The 20969-nt window shown below is 40.9% G+C and overlaps 2 protein-coding genes and 1 pseudogene across 6 annotated transcripts; 2 read left to right on the top strand and 1 right to left on the bottom strand.

Moving 5' to 3' along the window:
• Positions 1-2381: 2381 nt before the first annotated feature.
• tnxba (tenascin XBa) lies at positions 2382-8745 on the top strand. The gene is made up of 15 exons (XM_088327899.1): positions 2382-3527; positions 3578-3680; positions 3775-4392; positions 4492-5940; positions 6005-6127; positions 6207-6350; positions 6429-6548; positions 6634-6789; positions 6871-6983; positions 7073-7205; positions 7276-7427; positions 7816-7912; positions 7985-8146; positions 8222-8385; positions 8472-8745. Exons 1-15 carry the CDS (start codon positions 2382-2384, stop codon positions 8568-8570), a joined length of 4779 nt encoding a protein of 1592 aa, XP_088184025.1. The 3' UTR covers positions 8571-8745.
• Positions 8746-9057: 312 nt separating this feature from the next.
• Positions 9058-18615, top strand: cyp21a2 (cytochrome P450, family 21, subfamily A, polypeptide 2). 5 transcript variants are annotated; one of them, XM_088327897.1, is made up of 12 exons: positions 9058-9195; positions 9271-9393; positions 10150-10239; positions 10365-10519; positions 12557-12652; positions 12747-12857; positions 12936-13022; positions 13130-13201; positions 15347-15460; positions 15562-15728; positions 18113-18216; positions 18273-18615. In XM_088327897.1, exons 1-12 carry the CDS (start codon positions 9078-9080, stop codon positions 18512-18514), a joined length of 1479 nt encoding a protein of 492 aa, XP_088184023.1. In that variant the 5' UTR covers positions 9058-9077; the 3' UTR covers positions 18515-18615. The 5 variants fall into 5 exon arrangements, with proteins under 5 accessions (XP_088184023.1, XP_088184022.1, XP_088184024.1 ...); XM_088327896.1 differs by having other exon boundaries at positions 15344-15460; positions 18090-18220; XM_088327898.1 differs by lacking the exon at positions 12557-12652 and having other exon boundaries at positions 15344-15460; positions 18090-18220.
• Positions 18616-20845: 2230 nt separating this feature from the next.
• Positions 20846-20969, bottom strand: LOC148371566 (U2 spliceosomal RNA; annotated as a pseudogene).

Genomic DNA, 20969 nt, shown 5'->3' with positions numbered 1-20969 from the left:
CATTTGTTTAACAAATAAAACCGTCAAATAAGAACAAGCGGAGAGACTGTTTAGCCAATCAGAATGCATAACAATGCAAGATAGTAATTCATGAAGTAGCGACACCGTGAAAATTGAACCGTGTTATGGCAAAAGGGATAACTGTTATGTTTTGAACATATTTCATATTTTTATTTTGTGTTGTATTGTTCCTCATTTTGATATGTTTCAAAAGTGTTTTCTAATACTGTAAAATAAAAACAATGTATTCTGGATGTCCCAAATGTTAATTATTTTTTCTATTAAAAATAATGACAGTGGCATTTATTGATATTTTACTTAAATTAGAAAACAGTCATATTTATCATTAAATTAAGAAAATTGGAATAAGCAAACTCAAATTAGAAATATTTGGCTCTTTTTTAAAAAGTTAATTTTCCCTTTTTTCATGGTAAAAAAAAGATTGAAATAAAGTAAAGTAGGGGAGAAACTAGTAAAAAGAGTTAAACATTTTGGAAAAAAGAAACAAAACTTTATAATAAGGGAAACTATCTGCCAATGGGGTCGTATAGTTTGTCATTTTTACTGTCTATTGCACAAAACAGGCACATATCAAGTAAGATAAATCTTTATAATTAAATTGAAAAACTCTTTAAATACAAGCCAATGAAAATATTTTGCTTGGTATTTTATGGTAATACAGAAATTGTAATTATACCTGCAGTGTCTGGGGAGGTTTTTGAGGTGCACAGAATTATAATGGCAGCATATTAAACTTTTAGATCAGTGTTAAAGTGGATTCTCTTTTTTTAGAAGTACAACTGCTCCTATCCAATTATTCTGAAGGAATATGTTATATAATACTCAGATGAACACAAGATGTAGGACAATGGGGGATTATCACCCAGTTTAAAAGTATATTCCATTCAACTGTAACATGTTTCTTTATGAGTGCCTTATTGGTAGTGGCTGTCGGGCTTATGTAAGCTTCTATGGTGTGAAAGATAAACAATGTCCTACAGTTCTACACAGACCCCCACTGTTAGTCCTCCACTCAGTTTCACCATCAGACCCTCTTCCTTCCCGTTCAAAACCATCTAATCCATCCCGGGCAAGCAGAAATGAATGAACTATTATGGAGTCGGAACACTGTAACGTTATGTCAGTTCATATTTACATAAGATATATTAAAACTGGCTCACTAAAAGCTGTATTGATGAAATGAAAATGAAGGAAAAGCTTTGATTTATCGAAACATAATGTCATATCTTGGTGTGGATAATTATGATACATGAAATAAAGTGGCATATAAAGTAGTAACATTGCTACCATCGGTGTGTGAGTGTGTCTATGAATGGGCAAGGGTGAAATATATTGTATAGCGCTTTGGGAGCGCTATATAATGCAGTCCATTTACCATTAAATGTAATTTATATCGAAACATTATATGCAGGGTAAAACTTGTAAAATAAAGACTTTGAAGAGAATAGGCCAAAAATAATTACTTACAACATAGCGCTTGGAAAAATTGGCCGAAGTAATAATAATAATCATAATAATGCAATGAAAAAGATACTGCATAGTTTGCTTATTTAGGTTTTTCTTTTTCCGCACGGTATTGTGCAATATTATATATTCTTTTCAGTTTCATTCGGCATCAAGAAAAAGAGAAATAAAAAATGTAGCATTAATGGCATTCTTTAAATGTGTGTTGCCTAATTTGTGGTTTGTGGCCTCCTAAAAAAGTTGAAAGTACAATATTTTTCCTATGAAAAATATTTTGGAAATGTTCAACTCATGCAAACAGCCTTTTCGCAACACATTAGGTAGAAGGAAGGGAGGGTGAAGAGTAACTTAATTCTAGTCATCGACGTTTTTTGTTAGTAGCATGAAAATGGTAGAAGTAAGAAAAGGCCTGATTCAAATACAGTCCAAATGCCAACCCAAACCCCCAAAAAGGTGAAAAAAGAAAAGCTTATTCAATCTCGTCTAAGTGTGCATATACTTGATGACTGAGTTGCGATTATTAGTTTAAACCAGGTGATAGCAGCAGAGAGTAAAAAAGTTTTAAATTCTGGACAGCTCCTTTAATAAAAAAATACTGTGTTTTATTCATCAATGCAAGATAGTATGTATGAGCATAAAGATTACTATAGCATAGCATATTAACCACCAATAAATACTTATCAGTAAACAACCACATAATGACGATGACCTCATTCCTGTAAATAAGCTCATTAAAAATAAGCTCATCAAAACTGTCTATCATCCAAAAATAAAAATGATTCATCCTGTCTGTTTTTCATTTATAGTTGAGAGCTCTCTGAACCCCGCAGAGAAGTTCACATTCTCTAAAGCAACATACAGATACTCCAAAGGCAATCGCTGTTCACTGCCTCAAAATGCTGTTTACACTTGGACTTCTCCTTCTCCTCACCCCATTTGCTTCACTTCAAACCAACACCAATCAGAAAAGAAACTCTACAGGAAATGGCTTGACTAAAACCAATGCTGCTCTCACCGTTCCCAAACCAAAAACCAGCACTGCTGCCACCAAGCTGACCAGTCGCTCCACCCTAAATCCAAACAACAACAATGCCACAGTTTTACCGACTCCTCTCCCCAACCAAAAACCTCCAGCGATAAACTCTACGGCAAGAAGTAAGCCCAGACCTACAGCAGATTCCACCCCTGCGGCCCCGACAGTGAAGACCATAGGAGTAGTAGCCAAGCCCAATCGGTCTGCTAATCAGACAGGTTTAGCCAAATCCACCAAAGATAACAAAGCAAAAGTTACAAAGGACAATACTAGGCCAACTGCAGCACTTGATGATCAGTCAGGACCCGCAAGGTCAGTATCAGTCAATGGCAGTAATGCCACTAAGGAAAAACTCCAGTATTCCACCAATCAGACTGCTTCTGATAAATCTCTTTTATTCAGCAATAGAAAAATTGTCAAAGTCAAACCAGGCCCTTCCATAGTTCAAAATGCTCAGTCAATATTTAAGTCAGCTGGTGACACCACAACCAAGTTCCCAGCTGCTGTCAATAAGACTGTTGCCGCAAAATCTGTCTCCACTGGAGAAAGAATTAACACTAAAGAAAAGCCGGCACCCACAGCCCAGACAGCTACCTCAACTTCAGCAAAGGTCTCTACTGTTGTTGTAAAAAATCCTTCTAGTAATGACATGAAGAATTCGAAAGACAAAACTTCGCTCGTAGAGCAAAATACAGCTAGTATCTCTACTGCTGTCAAGGGCACGGCCTTATCTTCTGCGGATCAGGCAACTGTAAACAAAGATCTCAGTGACACCAAAGTAAAGACTGCACCTGCGCACCCAATCAAGTTGTTTTTTGCCAATGACTGCGAGTCTAACAACACCAAAGAGCACGAAATGAGCCTGAAACCTGGCACTCCCCTGGTCATGACACACAAAATCAGTTTAATGCCTGGTGCCTGTGCTGGTGGCTGTGAAGCCGAGATGGCTGAGCTGAAAGACCGCTTGGTCAAGTTGGAGAGAGAGATGTCATCCCTTAAAGACAAATGTATGGGTATTGTACATGATTTCTAGCGTTTTTCACATTAAAAATACTAAACTTTGTTTCCCGATCAGGTCCTAATGGTTTTAGTGGCAATGAAGGAAGTCAGATAGGAAAATGCATCTGCCGGGAAGGATTTGTTGGTCTAGACTGCACTAAAAGTAAGTGATTGTTCCATTAAATGAACAATAGAAACATGTTTTGATCCTAAATTTGTGGTCTAACAAAGATGTATTTGCTTTATGATCCCAAAAGAAGCCAAAGGGTTCACAAATGTCAAATTGGACATCGAAGCCCAGACAGACAACAAAGAAAGAACCACTAACAAGGAAAATATAGAGGACAGATCCAAAATTGTAGCAAATCTACGACCAGGGAAGAAGGGGACTGATGCCACCAAGACTGACACACAATCAAAGTTAGCTGCTTCTGCTAAACTAGGTCTTGCCAAATCACACATCAACATGGAGAAGAAAATGATGATGAAAGGTTCCACAAAGACCACTGTACCTACTGTTGGACAGGTTTTGTTAAGGCATGAAGGTAGAAAGCGAGAAGAGACACACAAAGGCAAAACAATGGTTGCGGGTGCTAAAACACCTGAGTTGAAAGTCTTCAAGGATGGAACCATGACGAAAACATATTCAAAATCAGATCAACTCAAAGATGAACCTCAAACTAATGTAACACAGAGTGATGTTACCCATTTAAACAGGACAGCAAAAGATGCAACAATTATTACCAGGATTGTGGCGTCAAACAAAAACTTAGCTACCAAGGATGTCAAAGAGCAATCTACACTAACTGCTAAGAACTCAACTCAAACATCAGGGTCAAAGCAGATTAAAAAAATTAGAGTGGATCCTGCTGTACATCACATTGCTGGAGAGACTGAAAGACAGACCGGTACTACAAACGTACCCACTAACAAAGACCTAAACAGACATCCTACCAAAATTAGGACTGGAATACATTTATTGAAAGATGTTAAAACTGGACGTACATCTGTGGTGTTGGGGGATGACAGAACATCAGATTCCAGCAAGACCGGAAAGGGGAGGGATGCTGCAGAAGTGGACGCTGTGGATGGGAAGTCCGGAAAGGGGAGCGCAACAAAAACATTGCAATCTGTTGAGGGTAAGACTAGACAAGACAGACTTACCACCACTGTGCACGATATTGAAACCAAAAACACAGATGCTAGCAAGACGAGTAGAGGAAAAGACACCATAAAATTGCATGCTGTTGATATCAACACTGATCAAGCAAGACACACTATTGACGAGAAAAACACAATTGCTATTAAGATGGGGAAATTGAAAAGTACTACTACTGTGCCCTCTAATGGCAACATTGAGCAGGACAGGCATACTACCACTGTTGTTCGCAAGACTGAACAAGGACAGAATATTGTGCGTTATGTTAGCAGTAACACAGACGTTAGCAAGACTGATGAGGGTAGATATTCTGTATCAGAGAATCCTGTTGGTGGCAAGACTGGACAAAGTAGTGGTACACTGCACTCTGCTCATGGCAAGGTTGAGCAAACTAAACTTGTTGCAACAGTGCAGACTGGTGTTGCCAAAACTGAAAAAAGAAAAGGTAATATAGCTGTTGATTCTATCGATAACACAGATGCCAGCGAAACTGATAAGGGGAGAGATCATTTTGCAAAGCATTCTGTTGATGGCAAAACTGGACAGAGCAAAGATACCATGACCAAGCACTCTGTTGGTAGCAAGTCAGGACAAGCAAAGGGTACTCTACACTCTGCTCATGGCAATGTTGAACAAACCAAATTTGTTGCAACAGTGCAGTCTGGTGTTGCAAAAACTGGAAAAAGAGAAGGTCCTTTAGCTGTGGATTCTATCGATAACACAGAATCAAGCAAGATAAGAAAAGGGAGTGTCACCCTGAAGAGTCAATATGTGGTGAATGCTTCAGTTACACCCACTTCTGACAAAAGTAAAGTTTCCCAAATCCAAACTCCACATGGTGGTTCTATGACAAGCACCACAAGGTCAGGAGGATTGGGTTCTGTGAAAGTTGTGAACATATCCTCCCACAGTTTCATCATCTCGTGGTCAGCACCGCAAGGAATGTTCAAGAATTTCACAGTGATTCGAAGAGAGCCTAAAACAGAAGGTGATGAAGACGAGTACCAGGAATTTGACGAGGAGGGTTTTCAGATAGACAAGAGTAAAATTGAGGTTATGGTACACAAAGAGATCACTTCATCTTCAAGTAAAGTTGTTGCTTCAAGAAGCAAAACAGAAACCAAAAGGATTATACTAGTGGTGCCTGGAAATGTGCGGTCGGTTGAGTTTAGTAACCTACGCACCAACACGCCTTATGTCTTGCACATATATGGTACCACAGTGAACAGAAAATCCAGGATTTTCAGAGTTACTGCAACTACAGGTGAGACAGAAACACACTATCTTTTTACTTCACGTATTGTATTCGATCTCCTTTTCCTTTTTAGGTCCCGAGCCAGCCACTGATATGCTCTTCAGTAATATAACAGAGACATCACTCATGGTCTCCTGGTCCAAACCCAAGACGTCAATCACAGGCTACACAATGACATACACACACATTGTCACAGGTCTGTCAAAAACACAGACCACCCATATCCATAACTGTAATTAATAACTAAATGTATCATTTACAATTTTTCCCGCAAGGTGAGACCCATTCAGTTAACTTGAACTCGCAGCAGACGTATGCTGTTCTTTCCAAGTTGTCTGCCGGATCATCTTATATTGTTACTGTAACCACAAGACAAGGCAAAATTCAAAGCGATGCTCTTGTGTCCATTATCACCACAGGTACAGCACAAGTTCCGCTTTACTTTGTTCCTAAATTTTGACAGGTTTGGGATTACGTATGTTGTTGCTCATCTGCAGTCCCAGCAATGCCAACCCATCTTCGAGCCATCAACGTGACGGATACCAAAGCTGTGCTGCAATGGACTCCCAGTTTGGGCAAGGTAGACCGTTTCATCATCAGTTACGAGTCCTCCAAAAGTGAGCGATGAAACTTTAAAACTTTTTTTAATCATTATTATACAGTCTACTAATTCTATAACTAAGTCATTTTTCTTTGTCATAGCTCCCAATGTTACTGTGACAGTTATGGTGTCTGGAAACTCAGTGGAGCATCAGCTGAGAGGCTTGCAGAGAGGTACAGTGTACACGGTCAAAGTTCTTGGCCAGAAGGACAGTCTTCAAAGTTCAGCCATTTCGATATCTTTCAGCACTGCCAATGGTACGTAGAGGCCAGGCTTGTTTAATCAGGTTGAGAAAAGAACAGAACGTTTAATTTGGCCATTTCTGTTTATCTCATAAGTGATCAAAGCGAGTGAAGTGGGTGCTCGGTCTGCACTAATTGTTTGGAGAAGCTCTACTGTGGTTTATCACAGCTACAGACTGACCTACCTCGTGGCAGGAGGAGAGGCACAGGTAAGCCATATAACATTATTTTCATTCCCCAAAGATTACATGTTTTCATAATATCTTACTATAAAGTGTATATTGTTATTTTTATCCAGGTGCTTATACTGGAACCCACTATCTCAGAGTATAAACTCACAGGCCTGTTACCCATGTCTCGCTATAACATTCTTGTAGAAGGCGAGAGAGATGGACATTACACATCGATTGTAACCACAGAATTCATCACAGGTAAGCACAGAATCTAAACCCTTCGATCAAGTGGTCACATTTATCTTAAGACCTGCACATCACAATATAGGGAAGCTTCGTTTCCCTTTCCCAACTGAATGCTCTCAGGAGCTGCTGAATGGAGCTCTTCAGTCAGGGGAGGTCGATATCTACCCCCAGGGGAAAAACAGCCAAACCCTGAGAGTGTACTGCGACATGGAGACAGATGGAGGCGGTTGGACGGTGAAATTCAATTATGTTCTACCAGGGGTGGCGAACACACGGCTCTAATAAGAATGCGGCTCTTTGCCTCATCATATTTTCTATATACTGTGGCTCTTTGCCTCGTTTCATGTTTAGTTTTTTTTTCACTTTTCATAACAAATAATAAATAATATTTTTAAATTAATTTAGCAGATTTGTTGTTTTTATGCTGCTCCGGACAAAACTGACTGCCAATCATCTGCGTAGGTTACGTCTAATGTGGGTCAGTGTGTGGTGTGTCTCTTTGACTCTCACGGTAAAAAATTTCGGCTCTTTGTGTCAAACTTGTTCGCCACCCCTGTGTTATACATTGTAGCAACATAGTAAAATAAAACATGTTTACCAAAAATCTTTTTTTCCTCTGTAGGTCTTCCAAAGAAGAATGAGTGCAAAAACTGATTTCTACAGAACCTGGAATGAATACAAAGTCGGCTTTGGAAACCTTAGTGAAGATTTCTGGCTCGGTAAAAAATAAAAATCAATTAAAAGTGGGATTTATATCTATATTATTTTCTTTCCCCTTTAATTATCAACAGGAAATGAGATTCTGCACAACTTGACCAGCATCGGTCCAGTAAGCTTGAGGGTGGACCTGCGAGCTGGAAATGAAACGGCTTATGCTCACTACGCTAACTTCTCCATTGATTCTGAGGAGAATTACTTTGCCCTCTCAGTCGCTGGTTACACAGGAACAGCAGGTCACATATTTACCTCAAATTTGCTAACTTTTATTAGAAAGTCACTGTAATAAACACAGTACTCTACTTGGTCAGGTGACTCTATGAAGTACCACAACGGGCGTCCTTTCTCAACGAGGGATCAGGACCCTGATTCTTTGGGGATCCACTGTTCCCGGGCCTACATGGGCGGCTGGTGGTATAAAAACTGCTACAAAACCAACCTCAATGGTCTTTATGGCATTAACACTAATAACCAGGTACTGATAGAATTTACTCGACTTTTTATTTTTGTGCCTTTACCCACTGACATAACATTATTATCATTGCGGTTAATCTAATACAGGGAGTCGTGTGGATAGACTGGAAAGGTAAAGACTCCTCCATTCCTTGGACTGAGATGAAGTTCAGACCTTCCAGGTTTTCTCCTGTGACGCATGGCTAAGACTGATCAAACTTCCAACATAAATTCCAGATGAAGAAAGGTTCTCAATGTGTTATTTATCATTTTCCACCAGTTTTGTGACTATTGAACCTCACCGCTGCATTATCTCTGTTGACCTTTGCAAATATGTCTTTCTTTCCAGCCATTTTAGCAGTTCTGCGTTAGATTTATCTGACTACTACAGTAAATATGCACTGTCACCCTCAGTTGAAAAATTTGCGGGTTGGTTGTTGACTGGTTTTTCATTAAACATATCCTGTTAAGGGAAAATGAGTGTGTGCTCCTTCTTTGCATGAAACAAAAACATGTCAAGTTAATCTGCCATGTTGGCAAGTAGGTGTTATCACGTCCTTGGCCAGGAAAGATTGAGATACAAAACCAAACGTTTAGAAGCCCTTGACATGAGGAGTAAAACACACAAACACAGATGCTTTGAATCATTATAAATAGGGTGAGAAGTTCTATGAAGATCTTTTCAAAGGGTGTCAGTATTACGGGACACACAAGATGCCAACAGAGATGCTGGTGCTCATTGTAGGCGCTACCATCCTTTTGTTGGTGCTCTTCAAAACTTTCTTTGCTCCAACGAATGACTCTCAATGTCCCAAATGGAAAACTCTACCAGGTAACTACTGCAGGATATATATATTATTATATTAGGCACGCAGATTATTATTTGATTCTTCTTGTTTCCATTCAGGTCCTCCGAGCAGACCTATTATCGGTAACATGATGGATTTAACACACGACCATCTGCCAATTAGACTAACACATCTGGCCCAACGCTACGGAAATGTCTACCAACTGAAATGGGGAAGCACATGTAATCACCTATATTTGACTTGCTTCTAGTTTTCATAAGCTTTAGAACAAGGGTCTCTGATGTGGTTCCCACGGGCACCAGGATGCCCCCTTAGGACAGCTAAGGTACCTGTAGACTTGTTCTGAAAATATCTCACTAGTGCCTGGTCCCTGTGATTTTCTATAAAAATTAGTTTTTAGTGGCTGAGGAGGGTGAGACGCTAAGTCATCCTGGAGGGACTCGGTGTAGAACCGCTGCCACGAGTTGAGAGGGTCCAGCTGAGGTGGCTCGGGCATCTGATATGGATTCCACCTGGAAGCCTCCCTTAGGAGCTGTTCCGGGCATGTCCCGCCGTCAGGGGCCCCCGGGGACGACCCAGGACACGTTGGAGGGACTACGTCTCTAGGCTGGCCTGGGAACACCTCGGGACTCTGTCGGATAAATTTGATGATGTGGCCGGGGGATGGAAATGTCTGGGCTTCTCTCCGGACGCTCCTGCCCCAGCGATCCGACCCTGAATAAGCGGAAGATGATGGATGGATGGGTAGCGGTTGACTGAGTCTATTTAACCATACTTGCAACGATCAACCTCGTAATAGCATAATAGCAACATCGTATTCACATGATAGGTTGTTGTTTGAGAAATGCTTATCAAACGGGGTGCCCTTTGTGCTAATTAGTAACATAAAGTAACTTTCAGCTTGAAAACGGTTGGAGACCCCTGCTTTAGAATGAACTGTAGATGTGCAAAATCTGTATTTTTGTCCTTTACTTCAGCCATGGTGGTGCTAAACAGCACTGAGGTCATAAAAGAAGCTTTGGTGAAGAAATGGTCGGACTTTGCGGGGAGGCCCGCCTCATTCACAGGTGAATTTACAATCCCCGAAAATGAAATCAATCATTGCATAAACGTAAAAAGATTTTAAAATTTGTCTTAGAAAGACAGATGGTTGGGCTTTCATCCCTGATCATGAACTTTCTTTCATGGACAGGGGATGTTGTGTCTGGCAGAGGGGGCTCCATTTCTCTGGGGGACTACAATGACGAGTGGCGGGCTCACCGTCGCCTGGTCCACAGCGCTTTGCTGCGATGCTGCCAGCAGTCTTTGCACCATCTGATTGAAAAACAGGCAGTGCATCTTTGCAAGGTCGGTACTAACTAAACAACAGAGCAAAGAAAAAGCACAGCTTGCTGTTTGCAATTTAGGGCTATCTAATAACAGCAAGTATGTAATTTGGACTGGGCAAACAATTCAGTTAATTTGATTGGTTACTTTAAAAAACCCGAAAGAGGAAAAATGACTAATTTTTAAAAATCGAGGAAAAGAATCTAAAGGTAAAATCAAGTAATGTTTTATTTTACAATATATTTTGACTTGTTTTCTATCAAATGAGAAAACATTTTTTGGGAAGATATTTTGCTGTATGATTTTTCATAGTAAATTACAAAATAAAAGTAATTAATTGTCTTATGTTCTTCTTGTTTATTTTTGTAAAACAGGATAATTTATTTTCACTTTTTTTCTTTGTTCCCATATTGATTATTTTTTTATTATTTTATTTCTTTCTTCACATATTGTCCCCCTGCAATTTTATAATATAGTATACATTATTTTTTCGGAATTTTTTAACTTAATATTGTAGTAAGAGTTGTTTTTTTAACTCTTTTTGTCTCATTTTATTTCAATTTTAACCAGTTTTGGTTATTTAATGTTAAAGGCACACTGTCTACTATTATTTGACCAATAAGTGCTACATAGCACAAAGAAGATTGCAAACTGCAGAGACTTAAAGTGGACAAAGGCACAATTTTTCTTTAATTTTATTGCCCAGTCTTTTGTCAGGTTTTATGTTTTTGGGGGTACGGTTAGCAGCAAGATGGCGAACAATTACGTCAGCTCCTTCTAGGTGATGATCATGTTACGTCAAATAAATACAAATTTCTTGACCTAGTAGTACAGTATTTTTTGAGTATAGGGCGCACTGGATTGGACTCAAATGCTCCTCTCAACAGCAAATCAGAACCCCACTTAGAACAATGTAGAGACTGTAGGATGACTAGATGAATGGATGCATTGAGATGTCAAGTAAATAATATGTAATAATAGCAATTAACTACGTTCAATTATATAGATGATCATAAGGTGCTTTAAAGAGGCACTGTGTCATAATTAACCACAAGATCTTGCTGTATTGTGTAGTGCAACCGAAAACGAGTGCTTTAAAAGAACAAAGGAGAATAAAAACTACGGAGACTCAAAATGACCAAAGTGCACTGTTTTGCTTTTCTTTTCTTTTTTGCCCAGCCTTTTATACGGTTTTTGTTTTTCGGGATACCGAATAATTATATTAGCTCCCTTTAGGTGAGGGCCATGTTTTATAAAATAACGATAAATTTCCTGACTTACGAACATTGAAAAAAATGCACATGCCCATTTTTCAAATGAATGTTGTTTCGTCAATAAATTAAGTATTTGTTTTTACCACTAGGAGGCGCTTGATATAGCCCAATGTCACTTTAAAAGTTTATTTTTATTCACTGTGTTGATTACTAAACAATTGTTGCTAACTAGTCTTTTGTGGCAATTAGGCAAACGAGTCACAAAGTAGTTGTATTTTTTGCATGTGCTGCAAGAGCAAACTTTTGAGTTTCAACTGTTTTAAAAAGTCATTGTAGTTCACATATTTTTTACCAGATGTATTCTATAAATCAACAATATTTTCTTTTAACACACATGTAAAATAAATTGAAATCACAACGGTCCAGACCAGGGGTCACCAACCTCTTATAAACTGAGAGCTACTTTTTGTTACTAATTGGCACAAAGTGCTACCAGTCTGGTATGCATTTTTTTGACGTTGAGTTAAAATAAGTTCAGCCAACCAGTAAGGGATCATCACACTTATAAAGCAAATTTCCTGGAAACTCAAAAAGACCCATCACTGATTAGCTATTTTCAGAACTTAAATCTTAAGGCACTACCTGGTGCCCGTCAGCACCACATTGGAGACCTCTCTTCTATATTGCTGTATCTAAGTGGTGATCTGATTCACTGTTGGAGTGGAGGCCTTGAGTCGTGCCTTGAGTCTTATCCTGGTCCAGATTGACTTACTTAATGTATATTCTATTTTTGGATCATATTAACAAGCCCTTAGAATATTATAAGTTGTATGAATTGTTACAGGTTCTAAAAGGCTACCAAGAGAAAGCTGTTGATCTCTCTGAGGATTTCATGGTGGCAGCTAGTAATGTGATCACCACTTTGACTTTTGGAAAGGACGTGAGTTGGACAGATAAAATGACGCAGGTCGTTAAAATTCAGTTTCACCTGTTCCATTTTCAAATTATTGATCTTTGTGTGGTTAATGTTTCAGTATGACAAAAGTTCTCCAGAACTCCAAGAGCTGCACACTTGTCTTAATGAAATCGTGGGTCTTTGGGGCTCCTGTTGGATTACCGCCCTGGACTCCTTTCCCCTGCTGAGAGTCAGTTCAAGAATTAATCGTTTTAAAGTTAACGACGGTGAAAATTAATCAATCCTTGTGTCGATTGTCCTCTTCAAGAAATTGCCTAACCCTGTTTTCTCACGCCTTATCCGCGAAGTGATCAAGAGGGACAACATCATTCGTAAACACCTCGACGACTACAAGGTGGGTGTTGGCTTCTTTATTTCTCAAAAGGTTCCATCATTGTGTGAGGAAAGTCACAGGTCATTCATTTTTCCAATTGTCAATATCCTTAATTTTCTGTCATGCAGTCACAAGACAAGAAACCAGAAAGCACCATCACGCACTACATCCTAGAGGGACTCGACACGAAAAATGGCACGGTACAAAGGATTTTTGTCCCAATATTTATGGACTGTTTTAACAATGAAATGTGTCTTTGCATGAGTTTTCCAGTTACATCCTTTTCCTTTCAATAATCACATCCATTATCCATTCAACCAGTCGTTATACAGGCTCTACTTTGCTTTAAGTGGTGTTCTAATTTACTGTTACTGGTGTTCCATTTACTGTTCGGGGAGCCTTTGAATTATGCTTTGAGTCATATCAAACCATCTGCGGGATTCAGTGTGAGAAAAGAAGTGGTGTGAAGCTGGGAGTTGGAAAATTTTCTTGTGAATAACCTTAGGTGGTGTGGAAACTCTGCAGAAACCCATGTTAGTACAGTAATCGGTTATCTTTTATTTGGGCAGGGTTTGGTACATTGAAAGTCAGGTAGCGAGGCAACAGTATCTAGAACACTTGAGGCAACAATGGTGCTTTGAAAAGGCAGGCAAGTGGTCAGTGTTGCAGTAAACCCAAACAGCTAAGGTGACAGTCAAAGAGTTCTCCAGGTGGTAGTTGTGCTCCATAGATTTGGTTCACTAAAAAGAAAAAGGAGCCGAGACAAGGGCGATTGTGACGTAACGGGGAATACAACAAACTAGCAAGGAACCAAGGCCACAGATTAGTAAGAAAGGGAAGAGAACCAGTTGCAATAGGAGGAAAAACTATGGGGAAATGAAAACAAATGACCACAGCTGTGAGGAGGAAAATTAAACCTAGTGGCCAAATAAGGTTAGGTTGAAAAGAGAGAGATAGTTATAGATGGAAGGCGAGAAAGAGAGACCTACAGAGAAACAGGAACCTCCCGAGTACAGGATCGTCTAATTTCCACTAACTTGTTATATTATTTGTGAGAGCCCAGTATGATCCACCTCACTGGTATATAAATGATTGTCAGCCATTTTCAAAGCAAACTTGTGAAACCATTACAGCCTTGTTATGTACTCACAAGACCAGAATATTCGGTTTTGTTTTTATTTGTAAAAAAAACCTCAACCGAACTGCTTCACTTGAGAATTTGTTATGTCCGTTGCAACTTGCAACCCGGATGTTAAACAAACACGCAGAGGAAGAAAAGTCTGTCCTCCTTCAGTACATATTGTAATAAAAAAGAACTTTTTGTTCAAAATAACCGCCTAAAATGGGTTGACTCTTAAAAAAACAACCCCTAAAGAGGAATTTAATTCAAACAACTTGAAAGATTTGGTCTTTTCATAAAACAACCCAGAAAAGTTGTATCAAAATAATCCAACATTTGTATTCTTGACATGTTTTATTTTAGCACCAAGCGATTGGTGTGAAGCTGGGATTTTAGGAATGTTCCACTGACTTATGTTTTATTTTTGTCAAGGCCTCTGGTATGTAAATGATTGTCAGCCATTTTGAAAGTGCACTTGTGTAATCTTTACAACTTTGTTTGTACTCCTAAGCCCAGAATATTCTGTTTTACATATATGTTTATACGTAAACGGAACTGTTTTATTGTCAGGACCAGAACGTGAACAGGACCCAATTGCGTAACGTTGACCACAAGTTTTATTGAAGGAAAGAGAAAGGGCTGCTCCCACGATCCGGTGTTCACTGGACGCGGGAAGCAAGTCACTCTCATACTCGGATTGTGATCCGAACACAGAAGTGGATCTTCTGTAGCGAGCGATGGCGGTGTCAGGGACAAAAAAAACTGGTCGGTAGCCGGGACTGGGAGAGCAAAGCGTGGTCGGGGTCGGAAACGAGTCGTAAGCCAGAGTAGTCTGGATCAAAAATGGGTCTTAAGCTGGGATGGGAGAGCAGACCTGGTCGGGATCAAAACAGGTCGTAGCCGGAGACAAACGGGAATAAAAATGGGACAGGCGGGAGTCAGGGTCAAAAAAAGGATTGCCTTGTATAAACAAAGTTTTACAGACGGACTGAAAACAGGGGATTGACAGGACTGGGTTTAAATGGGGACAGGTAGCCAAACAAAGACCGCAGCAGTTGGCGCTAAATGAGCAGGCACTTGTGATTCACATCGGTAATCATGACATTTATTCCAACACTTGTGATACCTGTCACATCTGGCAACCAAGATGTTGAAAAAACACTTGAAAGAAGAAGATTCCGTCCTTCAGGACTTAGGTTTATGTTGTGTTTTTCATATCCAGCAGATGTTGACGGACAACCATGTACACATGGCCACTGTAGACCTTCTCATCGGAGGAACAGAGACCACCGCTGCCTGGCTCAACTGGACCATCGCATTCCTCTTGCACCGACCCGAGGCAGGACGCTCCCGCATATTTTTTGCACCCCCGAAAAAATAGGAATTTGGACAAAAATCGGACGTGCAAGAGCCGACACGCTCCTCATTTCTACTCATAAGGTGCAGACCCAGGTGTACGAGGAGATGTCCTCGGTGCCGGAGGGCCGCTATCCCAAGTACAGCGAGAGACACAAACTTCCTGTTCTGAGCTCCCTCATCAACGAAGTGCTGCGACTCAGACCTGTAGCTCCCCTGGCTGTGCCGCACCGAGCCATCCGAGACAGCAGGTCAGTATGGGGAGAAGTTGGCTTTTGTGATGTTTTCTTTTTTTAGAAATTCATTTGGTTTTGATTGGATGACAAGGAGGGTGATTGTTAATCTTTGCAAAATGCATGAAGTATTTGTTTTAACTATTACTTTTTTCTTGCGTTATTATTTTTTTTCTTCTTTTTTCCTTTTATGATTTTATGCTTTTTCTGTCACAAGCCAGAAACGGAGACAGGACCCAATAGCGTTTGTTTACTCAGTTTTATTGAAATAGAGAGCAGTGCTTGCTTCCACGCTTCGATGATCGTCGGACATGGGTAGGTGATGGCAGGAACGCGGAAGTGGCACTTCCGTGACGAGCGGGGATAGTCGTGGGTGGCAGGAAAGCTGGTCGGTAGCCGGGACAGGAGAGCAGGGGCTGTAATCGAGTCTAGAAAAAAGGTCAGAAACAAGTATCAGGCAGGAAACAGGGCAAAACAGGTTGGTGGCCGAAACGGAAGAGCACGGCAGAAACGGGTCCAGAAACAGGTCGGAAACAGGTAACAGGCAGGAGAAAACAGAACAGGAAAAATATATAAATGAAGTCTCTTTGAACTCAGTTGGGCATTGTTATCACATACTTATTGGAGAATGTATTTAATTTTAACATTTTTAAGGACACCTCAAACTGCGTGACCCACCTTTCAGCAAGTATAACAAAATTGGACGGCCTCTCCTTTCATTGCAAGTAAAACAAATTTCAAAAGTAAACATGTACAAAAATCTTGTAAGCGTCATTAACCTTTTCAAATATCGCTCTTTGTTTGCTATGAAATAACTGACCAACCATCCATCTATCATCTTTTTTATTGCTAAACTGAACAACCATCCGCAGCACGGCGGCGCAGTGGTTAGCGCATGTGAGGCACAGTTCATGTCATGGGAACCTCCTGCGTGGGTTCAAATCCAGCTACTGTGCGGAGTTTGTATGTTCTCCCAGTGCTTGCGTGGGTTTCCTCCGGGCACTCCGGTTTCCTCCCACATTCCAAAAACATGCATGTCAGGTTGATTGGCCGGTCCAAATTGTCCCTAGGTGTGACTGAGCGAGTGAGTTGTCTGTCCCCGTGTGCCCTGCGATTGGCTGGCAACCAGTTGAGGGTGTCCCCTGCCCACTGCCCGGAGATGGCTGGGATGGGCTCTAGCACCCACGCGACCCTACTGAGGATAAGCGGTGCAGCTAATGAGATGAGATGAGATGAGATGAACATCCATCCATCTATCATCTGCACCGCTTATCCTCAGTAGGGTCGTGGGGGAGCTGGAGCACATCCCAGCTATCTTCGGGCAGGGGACACAGACAACTCACTCGCTCATTCACACCTAGGGACAATTCGGACTGGCCAATTAACCTGACATGCATGTTTTTGGAATGTGGGAGGAAACTGGAGTGCCCGCAGGAAACCCAAGCAAGCACGGGGAGAACGTGCAAACTCTTCACGTGGAGGCTGCGGTAGCTGGACTTGAACCCTGCCCCCACCGAACAACCAATGTTTTATAAACGAAAATCAGGGTTTGTAAAGCTTAAGGCAAGTTCAATTCAGGACATTTCAAGGCTTCTTTAATGCCTTTTGAAATCAAATTCAAGACCAAGTTGACAAAAAAACCCACAATTGAAACAAACAAAACAAAAAACACCATATGAATTAGAGGCAATTTTAAACACATTTTCATTTATTTTTAAATAACATTTTGGTCCAGTTGAAAACCTTCCATTTGAAAAATAAAGCACTCTCCACAGTTTTAGACATGGAAAACAAGAAATAATAAGGATGTTTACAATACTTCATAAATCCTCAGTCAAAGTTCAGTTCAAACATATATAAATCTTATTCATGTGTTAACATTTTTCCGAATTTCGAAAATTGGATTTGAGACATATGGGTAGCACGGCGGCTGGCTGGCGCGTGGATGTTCAGGGTTGCAGTCCAGCTACAGCAGCTGCCCAGTGGGGAGTTTGCATGTTCTCCCTGTGCCTGGACATTCCGGTATCCTCCCACATCAACCAAACATGCATTTCAGGTTAATCGGCCGGTCGGAATTGTCCCGGGGTGTGAATGAGCGAGCAAATTGTCTGTCCCTGTGTGCCCTGCGACTGGCTGGCAACCAGTTCAGGGTGTCCCCTGCCCACTGCCCAAGGATGGCTGGAATGGGCTCCAGCACTCCCACGACCCTACTTTGGATGAGATAAAGGATTTGAGACATTTTAATGCCAATTAGGCCTCATTTTTAGAATAAACAATTCAATGCCTTTAAGACTTTTCCAGGATCTGTGGGAACCCTGGAAAATGTAGAAAATGATAATGTAACAAATGATGCATATCTTCATGTAACTATGTTGACAGTAATCCAGCTAATTATCCGTTAGCATTGCCGGTTATTTCATCCCCAAGAACACGGTCATCATCCCAAACCTTTTCGGAGCTCATCACGATCCTTCCGTCTGGACCGAGCCGTACAGCTTCAAACCAGGTTGGTGGGCATCGCGTTTTTCGTCATACCGCAAATCACACCTTTTTGTCTTTTAGAGCGTTTCCTGGAGGGTGGCGGGGCTTCGCAGAGAGCCCTGCTCCCCTTTGGAGGGGGGGCTCGTCTCTGCCTGGGGGAGTCGGTTGCCAAAATGGAGCTTTTTCTATTCACCGCTTATTTGCTAAGAGATTTCCAATTTTGTCCCGCTGATGCCACTCTGCCTGACCTTAGGGGCATCGCAAGTGTCGTGCTCAAGGTCAAGGCCTACAAAGTTATTGCATGCCCTCGTACTCCTCACTAGTAAAGTGTTTGTGCATCTTTAACTTGTCCAGAATATATACCGACTCATGCCACCTGAAGTACAATCAACAATATTAAGGATTGTTTCAATATTGTTATGTCTATTTGATTTTCTCAGCACTGTTGGATTCATGCCAATGTAATTTAATTTCATAATAAACAGTAGTATCAACCTTCAGCCAACAAGCAGGGTTTAATTTTACAGTGTTTTTTTAAAATGTGACAGTGCAATTAAGCAACACTTTTTCATCGGTGTAATTTTGGTTTGGTTCATGATGCTCCACACTAATAATAACGAAACACTATTGCTACTTACTAATGAAAGTCAATGTTTACCCACAGCTACCCCAGAGTCCACGAGTGAAGTTTGCATGTTCTCCCCGTGCTTGCGTGGGCTTCTTCTGGGCACTCCGGTCTCCCACATTACAACATGCATGTCCGGTGAATTCGCCGGTTCAAATTGTCCCTAGGTGTGAATGAGCGAGTGAGTTGTCCGTCTCTATGTGCCCTGCGACTGGCTGGCAACCAGTTCAGGGTGTCCCCTGCCCGAGGATGGCTGGGATGGGCTCCAGCACCCCCGTCACCCTACTTAGGATAAGCGGCACAGATCAGGAAGTAGTATGAATAATCTTTTGGTTAATTAAATTAGTTTTTTAACAATTTGTAAACTGTTATTCTAATCTTTCCATATTTTCAATTAGGTTTATTTTTCTACTGAAATAACAAAAATGCTTAAAATGATCAGAATGATCATGGATCATTTTTTGACTATATTTTTGAAAAACATTTCTAATGAGCAAAAATAACTGCAAGTAAAACCATTTTTTTAAAAATTCCAAGTACAATTATGATTTTTTTTTAAACATTTTCAATTGGCAAAAATATCTGGCGTTTGATTATTTTATTATTTTTTATGCATTTTGTATTTTAAATACAAATAAAAAAATGAACCAGCAAATGTATCAGCCAGTGCAAAACATTTTTTACTCTATTTATATGTCAGGACCAGGACAGGAAACAGGAGGCAGAACCCACTCGCGTAACGTTTCTCACAATTTATTGGGGAGAAGAGAAAGGAGCGCACACTTGTTCTGGGGATCGTTGGTCGCGGGAATAGATTGTTCAGAACGCGGAAGTGGTCAAAATCGTACAGATTGTGGCGAGAGCAAAACAGGAGCAAAAACACAGGAAAATAACGGAGATTCACAGGGCTTGGCAAAACGAGAGCAAAAACACAGGCAAAAACGGAGATTCTCAGGGCTTGACGTGTCAAAACAGAGTTTCGCAGATGCTTCGACCAAGGACGACTCAGAGGACAGCGTTTAAGTAGTCACAGGGAGCAATCTGTCAACGATTTTCAGCTGATGTCCATGGGCGGGGCCAATGGGGCACCCTGGCAACCGTGACAGAAGCTGGTGTCCATGGGCTGGGCCAATTGGGCGCCCTGGCAACCGTGACGGAAGCTGGCACCGCATGGTGGGGGCCAATTGGACGCCAAAGCAACCATGACAGTATATTTTGCTCTTATAAATATTACTTCAGGAGTACAATTAGCATGTAACACCTTACTGGGCTGAGAATCTGCAGACCTAAAATGAAGCACACAAATCTCTCGCCTCATGGCAGAGGGCGATAGTGAGACCAAGGATTTTGAATTAGTGATAGTAATAGCAAGCTAAAAGCAAGTCTAGCCAGCAAGTAATTATTTTTTGTTGCATAGGTTTGTTTTTATAATACAGTGTTCTCGTTTGCCTGCGCCCCTGCGTCCTAGACGCATCATTTTTGCTGGGGACGCATAGTGTCAAATCAACGTGCGTCCCCAGGACGCAACGTATTTAACACAAAATTATCATTATTACCTGATTACTTTTTTTTTTAACAAGGATTTACTGCACTCCAAACTTTTCGTCTGACAGATCCGCCATTGTTGTTTTGGTCTCGCGGTTCGAGTTTTCGTCTGCACGCTGATCTCGTTGCTCCGAGATTACGTCATTGTTGTGGTGGTTGTCGTTGAGGGAAGGTGAAAATTAACACAAAATTAGTAATTTTTTCAGTGTCAATAATAATTCGAAACATAATGCAGAAAGTGATAACAACGGCAATAATTCCGGCACGAAAAAAAAGGTGAAGAAATTCTTCGAAAGATCGCGGAGGCAAGGAAAACACTTGTGGGGGGGATTTTGTAAGGTTTATTGTTCTATGTTCTTTATCAATTATCCGTTATCCGATATCGGTCAAATCATAATACGCTACAAAGCCAAGGGGCCGATACACTTGCTCTCGGCCAAGAGGCTGAGTCAAGGTCCTTGCCACAGAGCCATGCGGCGATCAGTGCGAATGCACCGTTCCCGGAGGTACTGCAATACTGGGCCGATGCGTGGAGTGGACGGAGCAACCTCATATTCCAACTCCGGATTGCAAAAATCTAACTTACTGCATTGCTGTGTTGAAGCGAA

Source organism: Urocampus carinirostris, chromosome 2 (assembly GCF_059441175.1).
Source record: "Urocampus carinirostris isolate Australia breed hairy pipefish chromosome 2, RoL_Ucar_1.0, whole genome shotgun sequence".
Taxonomy (NCBI): Eukaryota; Metazoa; Chordata; class Actinopteri; order Syngnathiformes; family Syngnathidae; genus Urocampus; species Urocampus carinirostris.
The sequence above is the reverse complement of the archived record's forward strand: the minus strand, read 5'-3'. Positions and strand labels throughout refer to the sequence as shown.